The sequence below is a fragment of the Cordyceps fumosorosea genome (genome assembly GCF_001636725.1).
Source record: "Cordyceps fumosorosea ARSEF 2679 chromosome Unknown scaffold_1, whole genome shotgun sequence".
Taxonomy (NCBI): Eukaryota; Fungi; Ascomycota; class Sordariomycetes; order Hypocreales; family Cordycipitaceae; genus Cordyceps; species Cordyceps fumosorosea.
In genome coordinates this window covers 3528508-3541173 of record NW_017387301.1, presented here as the reverse complement: position 1 = coordinate 3541173, position 12666 = coordinate 3528508, and the positions used below count along the sequence as shown (strand labels likewise).

Sequence of the window (12666 nt, the reverse complement as noted above, 5' to 3'; positions counted from 1 at the left end):
TTCTGTCTACGCGCCTGTGCAACTATCTGTGACTACCTATCTGTCCTACACTTTTCTTCAGCCAACGGACAAAGAAACGAATCCGACTACGTGATGACGTTGCGATTACTGCCCAAATGGCGGACGCGGCCATTGTCCAAGCTACCACCATGGCACAGCGGATGAGGCACAATGGTGCGACTTCGACGCCGCCATTTAACCACGCCCAGTGATTTGTGTCAGGTCCGCATTGAGTGCTGCAGACTTTTTATGGTCAAAGTCAGTGAGATGGCAGCGAATAAACCATTTCGTACGAGTAGAAATCCCAAGCGCCGAGACTTTTGCACGGCCGCTATCCGCCCATCAAGCCCGTCGTGGAACCTCGCGTTACTGTCATCGGTGCCCCGTGTCAGCTGGCATTGTGCGCAAATGCAGCCATCATCAAGCAGCATGCTGCAGTATTCGTTCAATATATGCCACTGTCTCCTCTGTGGCAAACTGGCACCTGATCAAGTTGAAGTTCAGTCGTGTATATAAGCTGTGCCATCCCTCCCTTGAAAAGCAATCACCATATTACTCTTGAATTTTCACGCAATAGCTATTGAGCGTCACCACAGTCAATGCTCGGAAAGGAGCCATACGACCCGGATGTCGTCGCCTACCTCTACGGAGACTCGGCAGAAGAGAGCATAATTCTCCTCGACGCAATAGAGGCAAGGAACAATCCATCAACATCATTGTTAAAAACTTCGAGAACCGCAAAGGCAATCACCGAGACGTTAGACGCGAAGTACGACGAAGATATCGCCGCGAGCAAAGACGAAGACCAGCAATGCGAACAAGCATACAACCCGTGTTTCACGGTTACCTTCAGTGAACCCCCAAAAAGGAAACGCGGGTTCGTGATCGGCTCGGACAGCAATGCCGCAGATCTCGCGATCAAATACAAGGAAAAGGTATCGGCTCGTCAATTTGCATTGACATTCGACAAAGAACATGAGCTGGTCGTGGAAGACTTGTCATCTACAAACGGCACGCGAGTCGTCTACTCTTGCAACAATGCGGATGAAGGTAAGCCGATCACGGAAGTCAGCTGTGGCGGCATAGGCATGCTTTGGAGCGCGCGTGGGCCAAGCATGATGCAGGACACGCCGCCCGTTATCATCGTGGCAAACGAGCTCAGGTTTCGATTGGTTGTTCCAGAACACAACAAGGCATCAAGGGAGTACCTGGGCAGAGTTGCTCGGTTCATGGAGGGGCAATCTGAGGTGGTGGCCGTGGAAGGCTTGACACTCAAAACCCAGCCCGCTACGGTTCTGGCACCTCCGACGCAAAGAGCTTCGACGCCGGGAAGAAAAGGGCCTTTACCGCCGGCGAACGGGGTTTGGCAGAAGAGATTGAGCAGTGGCGGAACAAGCGTGGTTGACTACTTTTGGAATGTCACTACGAGAAAAGAATTCGCAATTAAAAGACCTAAAGAAACAGTGGTTGGAAAATATAACCCTGAGGCCTGGAAGAACGAAGCTCGTGTGCTAAGTGGTCTTGATCATGTAAGTGCAACTCATGGCAAGCGCGAGAGAGGAAGCAGAAGAGAGATTCAGGTATTAACAAGTTGTCTAGCCAAATATTGTACGACTCCTGACGACCGAATTCAAACCATTTCCCGAACTACATTTCGAGTATTCACCGTGCGGGACTTTGGAGGATTACATTTCAACAAGCACCACATACCAGAATAAGCAAGTTGCCCGCCAACTTCTCGCAGCGTTGAAATACTTGGATACAGAAGCAAAAGGGCATTGTTTGGCACATTGCAATATCAAACCTGCCAATGTGCTCGTACATGCCTGGCAGCGGGACAGAATACAAGTTAAACTTTGCGGTTTCAGCATCGTGAAAGCCGTGAATCAACGCCAAGAAAGCAGGCTTGGCACACCTCCCTATCATGCCTCGGAAATTTACGATGGTGATTTCGGCAACGCTGATGATTCGAAAGGTGATATTTGGTCTCTGGGGACTTTATTAGTCCAGCTAGAGTGTCGCGGACTGCCCAGCAGCAGTCCACCTCCAGGCTGCACCGAGAGCTTTTCCAAAAGAGTCATCGAATTCGCTCACCAAAACAACACAAGCACGGAGCCCAATAGTCTCCTTTCGTTCGTACTGGAATTTATGTTGAAGAGCGACCCGGACGAGCGATTATCGGCGTCGGAATGTTTTGCGATAGCGGAAGAGAGGTCTAAAGGCGACATCCCGCCGCCCCCGTCGAGTCACAATGGCGCGACCGAGGATGAAGATATGCCGACCATCACCTGCCCCAAAGCAATTGAAGAACCCAAGCAAACGATATTTGGGGACCGTACAGGTAATAGCATGACGTCTCGCCTTCTGTTACCGACCGGTAAGACATTGATGCCAGGCCAGGTGGCAAGATTCGAATCACCGGGTCCCAGTTGCCAACAGTTTTGGGACGTTACAGGTAACATTTGCGCGAGTATGCAACGCACAGGGGTGTTGCCTACAGCGAACCTGGGACCGGTCAGCGAGGGTGACATCCCTTCAGAGACTGGGAGCCAGGAAAGTCTCGAGCTGGAGCGAGCAGAGATGTCAACACCCGATTGGGAACTAGTCAGCGACGGTGAGACTTTTTCAGAGAGCGGGAGTCAAGAAAGCGTCCACCAAGGGCGAGCAGAGATGTCCGGCCTGGAGTCAGCACCAGACCGGGAACCAGGTAGCGAAATTAACACCCGTTCAAAGAGGGAGAGAGAGGAAAGCGCTGGTCACGTCCCTGCAAAGAGGCCGCGGACAGACGAAAGCGTTGAGCGGGAGCTTTTTCAGCAGCTTGATGATGAGGAGGCCCGCGCCACTAATTATAACGAAGTCATCTGAGAAATTTGCCTGTGGAATAGAATCACCGTCTGTCTTATACTACAACGTTTTTAACGGAAAGGAAAAGTAAAGAAAAAGTATTTGTTGAGGTGGCTCAAGTCAGCAGTCGCGAACACGACATGAACTCGAAAAATAATGTGCTCTTTAATGTCAAAGGACTGTTCTGATGCGATGCACAACGATGCAACAGAAAGGTCATGCATGCATGAGTCAGCACTTTCTTGTGCAACATAAGGTCGGCGGCTAATAAATGCGCGGCAGTGGAAGGCTTTCGTGGGCGCGAAGAAACAACAAACATTACAGCTCTTTATCGTGCCCTTGGCTAATCCGTAGCCATGCACGGAGATTCCGAAGAAATCACGGCGGAGAATGTCCTTCAATGGGAGGAGCCACGACTGGTCGACTTTCTTAGGGGCTGTCGACGCCGAGAGGATGGAGAGCTCGATGTCTCTCGAGTGCAGCGGCTTGCCGACTCGCTACCTGTCCGAGAGCAGGAAGAGTTCAACCTGAAAATGCGGTAAATGTCACTTGCGCCGCCCTGGGCTTTCCCAGCGTGCCTGGGCCAAAGGTCGCCTGTCCCCTGTGCTAATTCATCCCACCGAAGCTCTGCGCTGGCTGAAGCAATCGCCCGGCCCTTTGACCCCGATGACCTGGTTAAGCGACTGGAAGAGGTGCCGGGTGCGCCCGAAGACAGGAAACGCATCTTCGAGGCGTCGCTCATAAAGGGATTCTCACGGCCGATGACCAGGAGCCTTACGCATCTAAACAACATCCCATACGAGGAGCTGTGCTTCAACAAACTTCTCGACACACACGGGCTTCCCGCCATGTCGCCGGACGATTTGGCAGGTTCGGCACCACAGGAAGAGCGGGCTGGTCAGATCGCAATGTGGGTGGAGGGTTACGCTGGTCCCTTGGCAAAAGGTGACCTGCCGCCGCTCTATTCTGGTCAATTGCGGCACTGGATGGAATTTCAACATAAATGGCAATGGGACAATCGAGGCAAGCATGACTCAGAAGAGGGGTTCAATGAGCATGTTGCCTGGAAAGTCAAGAAGCTTCGGTTCGATAGGGACTATGAGCATGGTCCTCATGACCCTGAATGGCTCGCCCGGGAAAAGCGAATGTGGAATTTGGCTCGAGGGAAAATACACATCGAGGGCAGATTCGGCCAGGACTTCGACGCCTACTCGTCCGCAGTTCGGGCTCGGCTAGCCCACCACGCCTGCTTCGAGCCGTCCATTCGTCTACACGAGAACCCGCGTGAACAGGATGCGCGGACCACGTGGGCCGAGTACCTCTGCTACCTCTACTACTGGCAAGATCGCTACGCCGACATCGCGGCCAGGCAGGAGAAGGAACACGAGCGCCTGTGGCTCAAGCTCGACCGCTTGTCCGCGGAGTGGGAGGTTGAGGAGAGGTTCGCCTCCTTCGCGGCCGTAACCCTCGGCAAAGCGAAGGGGGATCTTGTGGCGAAGACGACGTCGGTGCGGGACTTTATCAACGGGACGGCAAGGTATCGGGAGACGAGAAAATTGCTGGAGAGGGCAAGGTGGAGGGCGGAGTGGGCGCGGGCGCCGTTCAAGGCCATGACCACGCCGACGGCACGGGAGGAGGCCGCCGAGGGTGCGGTTGCGACCGAGCCGATGGCCGCGAAAGAGGAGGAGCCGAGGAAAGATGGCAAGCGAAAGCGTGGGGGCGAGGAGGAGGAGAGGGGGGAGGAGAAAGAGGAGGAGACGCGGCCGGCAATGAAGAGAAGAAAAAGGAGAGCGACGCCGGGGCCAGCGAACGGGACTGAGAGTGCCGAACCGCGTCGCAGCGCACGAGTCGTGGAGGCGAAGGAGAAGAAAGCTACGGGATCGGCCAAGGCGGAACACAAAAATACAGAGAAGGAAGCTAGTAAATGGAAAGAGAAGGGATGTATCAAAGGGAAAGCAAAGACCAAGAAAAGGGCGAGGAACAAATGACCATTTAGCATGTTCGGTTTTCTGCCTCTATGGCTTTGGAGCGATTGTTGGATATCCGTGTACCAATATACTCTTGCCTTGTCTCGTCATATGTGCCCGAGTCGAACTATGTACGCCACGGGATATTGTCTGGCAGCATTACGCGATTAGAGTTAGTATTGGACTTGGCCGAGGACGCCCCATCGTCGCTGCAATGATATTCTGGTATCCGGGATGGATTGCGAAACTGTAAACGACTAATGCATACCAACGAAGCAAAGGACAACAAGACCCGGTAGACCTAACATTGCAAACCCTATCTCTCCGCTCAGCCGCTACCTCACCTTGCCAAGCAGTAATAGTACCCCGGCCATATCTTGCTACCGCAGTTCTCCCCGTTGGCGCCGAGCACCGGGTTCAGCTTGTAGAACACGTCCAGCGCCACGCCGTTGTCGTTGGCGAGCGCCCAGCAGCTGTCGCCGCTCTTGGCCGCCACGTACCTCTTGCAGTCCATGGGGAAGCCGTCGTGTGTCTGCGTCGGCAGCGGCGGCCCCGAGGAAGTCGTCGTGGGCGTCGGGGAGCCACCGCCCGACACGCCGACGCAGTAAAAGTAGCCCGGCCAGATCTGTGTGCCGCAGTTCTCGCCCGCCGCGCCGAGCACCGCGTTCCACTTGTACAGCGAGGCCAGCTCCACGCCCGCGCGGTTCGCAATGGCCCAGCACGAGTCGCCCGACCTGGCCTCCTCGAACTTGACGCAGTCCTCGGCGATGCCCTTTTGCGTCTTGCTCGGCTTCGGCGGGCCCGTGCTGGTGGGCGGCGGGGAGCTGGAGCTGGAGCTGGAGCTGGAGCTGGTCGGGGTAGGGGTGTCCCCCTTGCGGGCCACGCAGTAGTAGTAGCCGAGCCAGATCTGGGTGCCGCAGTTCTGCCCGTGGTCGCCGAGGACAGGGTTGAGTGCGCAGAGGCGGACGATGCTGATGCGCGCGTCGTTGGCGAGCTTCCAGCAGCTGGCAGCGGTCGAGTTGGCGAGGATCCAGCGGGTGCAGTCGGTGGCGATGCCTTGCTGCACCTTGTCGGGCGCGACGTCGTGCGGGTTGTCCGTGATGGGTTGGCTTGGCGTGGTGCCGGGGCCGCCCCGGACGGGGCCGTCGCCGTTGTCCGGGATCTCGGACGCGGGCGGCTTGGTCCACGCACCCCCAGGGGGGCTGAACAATCGTCAATAGGTTTTCTTTAGAAAAGATATAGTCAGTCTGAGTATCGTACCTGGTGCAAATGAATTGCGCTACAAGGGCGTCACAGGCTCCGAGCAGGTTGGGGTTCCAAGTGGCAAGTTGAGCAACAGTGACGTTGGCATTGTTCAGCTTGGACAAGGAGCTCGCCACGCTCTCACTATTTGATGAGAAGTATTAGTACCTGTAAGAAGAAGAAGAAGGAGCGTGGTTCCCAACTCGAGCGCAACTCACCAGGTTTGACCATCTTCGACGGTGTAGAGCGTGCACTTTTGCGGGATGCAGATTGGCTTGTCCGTGTAGCAAAATTCACTCCTCGTAGCCATCGCAACCGCCCCAGATCCAACCTCGTACTTTTCCGCAATGTCGTGGCACGACATCTCCTGCTCCAGGTCCGGCCCGATATCCACGGTGCGGCCTGCGCACACCGTCGCTGTGGGCCGCGCCGTCGTGGTCGTGGTCGGTGTCGTCGTGATGCCGATCAGCGGCCCGTCTGTCAGCTCCGGGTACCAGGGCAGCGCACGCGTCGTGAGCGGCTCCGCCTTGCTGCCGCAGACCCTCTCCACGTCCTGCAGCTCGTCCGTCAGGTAGTCCGAGAAGTCGGCGTCGGGCAAAAAGTCCGAGTTGACGCGCAACCGGAGCATCTTGACGAAGCACTCGGAGCACAGCAGCTCCTCGTCGTAGAGCGTGGAGATGCGGCTGTGGTTGGCGAGCGGCTCGGCCTTGTTGAGGCACCACGGGTCGGCCGGGTTGGCGTCGCAGTCGACCTGCACCACGTCCGAGCCGACCCAGTCGTAGGAGGCGAGCAGGCACCACTGGTCCTTGGAGGACTGCGCGCAGGCGACGTTGAGTCCGTCGGTGAAGCGTCCGCTGAGGGTGTCCGCGGGGACGTACCGGTCGCCGGACCGGACGTACTGGTCCGCGCAGGCGGCCTTGACGTCGGTCCGCCAGCGCGCGGCGCCGGCGGTGCAGTCCTTGGTGCACAGGCCTGCCACGTCCGGCTCCTCCCAGTGAAGGCGGTCGACATTGAGCGTCCACTGAAAGAGGGCGTTGTCGCAGGGCAGGGTTGAGTTGCTGGGTCGTGTAAGTGATGGTGTCGCGATTGCTGTCGAGTGCAGCAGAGACGAATAGAAAACTCACAGTGCAGCAAGACATTGCGACGATATTCCTAGCATGGTCTGCATAACTTCACGAGGAAGAAGAGGATAAAGATTGAAGCCATTCACGACGAAAAGGCAGCTTGCTATGACAAGCAGCCATGATGTGGTGTAGTTCGCCATCGTGACTGAGCCTTCGAGGTGCAAATTGGCGACTTGAAGCTTCGTCACGGCGGACACAGGAGAGGCCAAGTTAGATATTATGATATGATTTCCCTCGGAATCATTTCTCTACGAACCTCGCTCAGTTGTCAAGGCGCACTGACATCGGAAAGCAGCGGGACACGTGCACAGTGCGAACACCTCGTGTGAGTCGAGACCGATATCACGAGGGCTTACCAGAAAGCAGTTTCAGACTTCGGAAACAGAATCCTTCAAGCGGGCATGTGGTCCCCTTTTTAGAGCAGATATTAGAGTTATCAAAACATAGTCACATTCGGTTCCCGATTGAGCATGCGCCGACAGAGCCTTGTTCGGCGATGCAACCCGCCAAGACTGGTGCAACTGCCGGGCGATACTGCTTCGGGTCACGTAAAACAGGAACAAGCCCGGAAGACTTGGCGGAGTTCTCAATTGTCAATAATCAATCTCCGAGCTGCATGGACGTTGTACTTGAGTCGTAGTGTAGGTGGGAAAGTCTGCACCATTGGCCAGCCGTACTCCAGGACGGGACGGGCCGGGTCTAGACTTTATGTGCGCCCATAGCAGGTGCCCTTGATGGGTTACAATGGTTCGTTCACCAACACTACCCTCTTTCCCCTTCTAGAGGAATATTGAGCAGACGAGCATGTCCGGGGGAGCATCGAGCAGACGAGCGTGTCTCCCGTGACTATATTGAAGCGGAAATACTGATGGTTGCGACGCTGTGGTGCAACCTAATACTTGCCATAGCGCTCTCATGCATATACAGTGCGAGCCTTCTTTCGATCCTTCTGTCTCAGTCCCATGCTTGGCATAGCTACCGAACGGACATCACGGCTGTTGTCGGCTCGGAACCTACTGACACCTTCTTTATAAACAGGAGCCTTCACTCTGGCGTCAACTCTCATCTAGATGGCTGATCACAGTGTGGACTGAAGTTGACCAAAATGCGGTTTCCATTTCTTGGGTATGCTGCTTTGGTGTCTGTGGCTCTCGCCCAGTCCAGGAGCGCTCTTGTCTGGCCACGAAATGCCACCAAACTTTCTTCGGGTGACGGCCTCACAGAGGTCGTCTTCCTCAGCAATGAAACGCGTCCTCACAGTTCTCCTGAAGAGTCTTCCGATCGCGCCGCTGCGTTTTATCGTGTGCAGACTGACTGGCAGCTGCCAGAGGGAACCTGCAACGAGCAGATCCCTTGCGCGAATGGGGCCTGCTGTAGCAAGGTAAGTAGAACTTGTGATGCCATCAAGTTAGATAGCCTACTAATCTTCCATAGGCTACTAAACTGTGCGGCTACTCTCCAAAGGAGTGCGGTGCTGACTGCGTCTCCAACTGCAATGCCAAAGCAGAATGCGGCCAGTACGGCGCACCCGGGAAGCAAAAGTGCCCACTAGGCGTTTGCTGCTCGGAGTTTGGGTATTCAACACCTGCGCTCTCTTGAGAGAAAGAAAGTTGCTAACAAGGCAAATCAGGTTCTGCGGCTCGACGGCTGACTTTTGCGAGAAGAATTGCCAAAAGGACTTTGGCGGCTGCGGCAAGGTCAAGCGACCTTCCTGCGGCACCGATTCCGGCACAGCCGATAAGTTGTCCATTGGCTATTACGAGTCCTGGGCAAACACTCGCAAGTGTCAATCCGTCTCCCCGGAAGACCTGAACCTGGGCGGGTTCACTCACCTCAACTTTGCCTTTGTATTCTTCCATCCCCAGACCTATGAGATTGTTCCGATGGACAAGAATGCAGGCGATCTGCTCCACCGCTTCACAAAACTCAAGGAGAAGAAGCCTGGCTTACAGACCTGGGTCAGTGTCGGTGGGTGGTCTTTCAACGATCGTGAGTGAACTCTTCCTATCTCTATATAGGAAGAACACGCTAAAAAGGACAGCTGGCCCATATCAAACTGCGTTCAGCGACATGGCAAGGACACGCGAGGGTCGCCAGAAGTTCATTGACGGCTTGATAACCTTCATGGACACATACGGATTCGATGGCGCTGATCTGGACTGGGAGTATCCGACTGCTGGTGAGCCACTATTCGAACGGGATTTCACTTCAAGTGCTTACATTTTTCTTAGACGATCGCGGTGGCCGGCCAGATGACACGGCCAATTTTGTTCAGCTGTCGGCCGACATCAGCACGGCTTTTGCTGGAGTCTACGGGTACACCATCACCCTACCAGCGTCATACTGGTACCTGCAGCACTTTGATCTTGCCAAACATCAAGAGTCTGTCAACTGGTTCAACATCATGTCTTATGACCTGCACGGCGTCTGGGATGGTGCTTCCAAAGCTATTGGGCCAAAGGTAGCGCCGCATACCAACGTCACCGAGATGGAACTCGGCCTTGATCTTCTTTGGCGCGCTGGTGTCAAGCCTGAAAAGGTCGTTCTCGGACAGGGATATTACGGTCGCTCATTTACTCTGTCAGACCCCTCTTGCAACAAGCCGAATGGCGTCTGCACCTTCTCAGGTGGTGCGAATGAAGGACCGTGCTCCGGAGCTTCTGGCGTCCTGACATTGCAAGAGATCAAGGATATCGTCAAGAAAAAGGATCTCAAACCTGTTTATGACAAAGAGGCGGGAGTCAAGTGGGTTACATGGGACTCTAACCAGTGGGTGTCGTATGATGATGAGGAAACGCTGCCTCACAAGAGGGACCTGGCCAACGACAGATGTCTTGGGGGCCTCATGGTGTGGGCCATCGATCAGGTCGATCAAAAGGAGAAGAGCTTGGCATATCCTGAGGGCCTGAGCGAGGAAGAAATTGAAGCGGCCGAGGCCATGTACCAAGATGAAGCTGCCCAGGGTGTCTGTTATACCACAAAATGCGACCAGAAATGCGACACTGGCGACCACGAAGCCTCGCAGATGAGCGGCCAGCCCGGCCAGCTATCTACCATGGAGCGGTGTGAGAAAGGCAAGTTCCGCCGGCTCTGCTGTCTCAAGGGATCTACCATGGGAACCTGTCGATGGCGCGGGTATCGCGGCCTCGGCCTGTCCTGCACTGGTGGCTGCGGAGAAGGTGAGACAGAGCTCACCCAGAACACCAACCACCATTCTGATAAGGAGGATCAAACGTGCTCGGGCGGTACGCAGAGCTATTGCTGCAAGGGTTTCAAGCCACCCATCACGAAAGAGCAAGTCACGGACAAGATCAAAGACAAGGCCAAAGACGCCGCTATTGACATCGCTGAGGCGGCGGCTTTGGAACTCGCGGCTACTGCATTTTGTCGTGTTGCTATCACTGCCTTGCTGACGCCTCTTGCCGCCATTCCGGTTGTTGGTAAGTCAACTCCGAGGACTCACTCGTGCCCGCCATGATGTTGCAACGTTGGTGCGTAGCACAGGACACAAGACTAACTCGCTGGACAGGTTGGATCATTCGTCTCGCGCTCCAGGCCGCCGTGCCAGCACTCTCCAAGCTGTGCGCAAAGGGAATCGCCAAGGCCGGCAAGTCGGTCTTCAAGTTCCGAGGCAAAGAGTACGATGTCAAGCTCGACAAGCCGCTCAAGCCAAAGAACGAGCGCAAGCCTTCGGAGAAGCCTGAGAAGCGGCCGTCTCGCACGCAAGAATGCAAAAACGGCGGTAAAAATCGACTCAAAGCGAGGGCCCTCGCGACAAAGACAACGACAACGACAACCTTCCTCCAACCTACACAAGTCGTCGTAACCAAGACTTGCGGCGGCAATACCGCGGCGCAGGCGTGCTTGCATTACAGCTCCGTGATGAGTCGCAACCCAGCACTCAGCAGCATGACTTGCATTGAGAGGCGGGGAGTCCAAGAGGGCGGGCTGCGGGCGGTAAAGGTGCAATACTCCAAGGATCACCACACGGACTGGATAAAGGGCTGGCTCCAGCTGCCGGACCTTTTGTGCGAGCGTGACGAATTTCCACCGGCGGCTATCTGGCAGGCTCGCGACAAGTCTATCTGGATTCGATATTTGCCGCAGACTGAGAACGGATCCGCAGGGCAGCTTTTCAAGAATGTGTGCCCGGACAAGATCTCACTGAGCAGAGTCGGAATCAATAACGGCCGGGTCGTCAGGCAGGGCTGCCGTGACTGGCTCATCCGTACGGAAACGGTCCAGGCCATCGACACGATCTTCGTGCTGAAGTTTGCTCGCATGCCGGCTCTCGCGGACGCTGGACTGACGGAGAACCCTTGCTGGCCATCCACGCTGGTCGACGATCCCGGCTTTGCGCTCAACCTCAACGATGCCTGGTATCAAGAGGCCCCAAACAGGGGGAGGCGGGTCCACAAGAAGTTTTACCCGAACCCCCCTGGACCCGATTATACCCAGGACAAGGTCAACAAACCAGGTTGGGGAAAACGCGACCTGACGGGTCTTGACCCTGGTGATATATACGTAGACGAGGGTAACTCGTCTCGCCGGGCGTCGGAGGAGGAGCTGCTGGAAGATTTTGGCTTCATGAAGTGCTCGGGAGATTGCTCTAGTGAGATGGCCGACCTTGGATTTGCTTCCCTTCCCATTCTGCAGAGCTCGCCTACGCCCACGCCAAAGGGAGTCACCGCGGAAACGACGCCGGCTTCCGCAGACGCAGCTGCGTCGACGACCCTCGCTAAGGTGATGAGGGTCGTAGCATCGACCGCGACCGCGGCTGCAGAGGCCATGATTACTGGCGTGGCTGATTTGGCTTCCCTTGAGGAGGGCATAGATGAGCGGGAGACGAATCTGGTTCTGTGGTAGCTTTCTGTTGATCTTCTCAATGTGTGCCGATCTTTCTTGCGATGAAGATTTGCCTCTTTCGTCACTCTTTCGTGCATTCTCTTTTCTAGTTGTCGTATTTCGATTATTTTCCCTGGAGTTAAATGTGTGAATAACCATGCTGTCGTATGCTGCTAGGAGAATCAACATGCCTCGCTTGTTTCACAGCATAGCAAGTCCCGAATAGTTCGTGGCATGTTAGCAAACATGACAATACAGTTGCAGATGTCGTTAAAGTGCAAGGTCAAACACGATCTAGAACACTGTGTAGTATAGCTACCGCAACAAGATGCTCGTCGGCAGATGAGGTGCATCGTTGCGAAAACGCGGGAAAAATATCATGGTGGGGGAATTAGGAAGTCGTATCCTCAAGCGGCAGAAGAAAATAAAGGGTCACGCGGTTTGCATAAAACAGTTGGCAGTTCCATTATTGTAGCGGAGCATTAGTTAAATGCACAATTAGCAGAGCACCTACGGCTAACACTGGCACAGGGCACTTGCTACATAACTTTGTGCAAACAAACCCTGGCTGCTCGTAGTGCTGCCCAACTGTCTGCGGGCCGGGAGTTAATATTGAAGGCCGCAGATGAGGAAGGCAAAAGAAG

General features: G+C 55.2%; 4 protein-coding genes across 4 annotated transcripts; 3 read left to right on the top strand and 1 right to left on the bottom strand.

Moving 5' to 3' along the window:
• Positions 1–599: 599 nt before the first annotated feature.
• On the top strand, positions 600–1405 carry ISF_01137 (protein kinase; the record flags this gene model as incomplete). Its single annotated transcript, XM_018844744.1, has 2 exons — positions 600–1050; positions 1284–1405. The coding sequence occupies 2 exons, from the start codon at positions 600–602 to the stop codon at positions 1403–1405; spliced, it is 573 nt and encodes a 190-aa protein (XP_018709194.1).
• A 1795-nt stretch (positions 1406–3200) lies between these two features.
• ISF_01136 (ankyrin 2,3/unc44) lies at positions 3201–4832 on the top strand (the record flags this gene model as incomplete). The annotated part of the gene is made up of 2 exons (XM_018844743.1): positions 3201–3382; positions 3470–4832. 2 exons carry the CDS (start codon positions 3201–3203, stop codon positions 4830–4832), a joined length of 1545 nt encoding a protein of 514 aa, XP_018709193.1.
• A 319-nt stretch (positions 4833–5151) lies between these two features.
• ISF_01135 (LysM domain-containing protein) lies at positions 5152–7212 on the bottom strand (the record flags this gene model as incomplete). The annotated part of the gene is made up of 4 exons (XM_018844742.1): positions 5152–6013; positions 6072–6197; positions 6272–7111; positions 7178–7212. The coding sequence occupies 4 exons, from the start codon at positions 7210–7212 to the stop codon at positions 5152–5154; spliced, it is 1863 nt and encodes a 620-aa protein (XP_018709192.1).
• Positions 7213–8282: 1070 nt separating this feature from the next.
• Positions 8283–12043, top strand: ISF_01134 (glycoside hydrolase family 18 protein; the record flags this gene model as incomplete). Its single annotated transcript, XM_018844741.1, has 6 exons — positions 8283–8558; positions 8612–8751; positions 8808–9166; positions 9219–9356; positions 9409–10617; positions 10707–12043. 6 exons carry the CDS (start codon positions 8283–8285, stop codon positions 12041–12043), a joined length of 3459 nt encoding a protein of 1152 aa, XP_018709191.1.
• Positions 12044–12666: the final 623 nt, after the last annotated feature.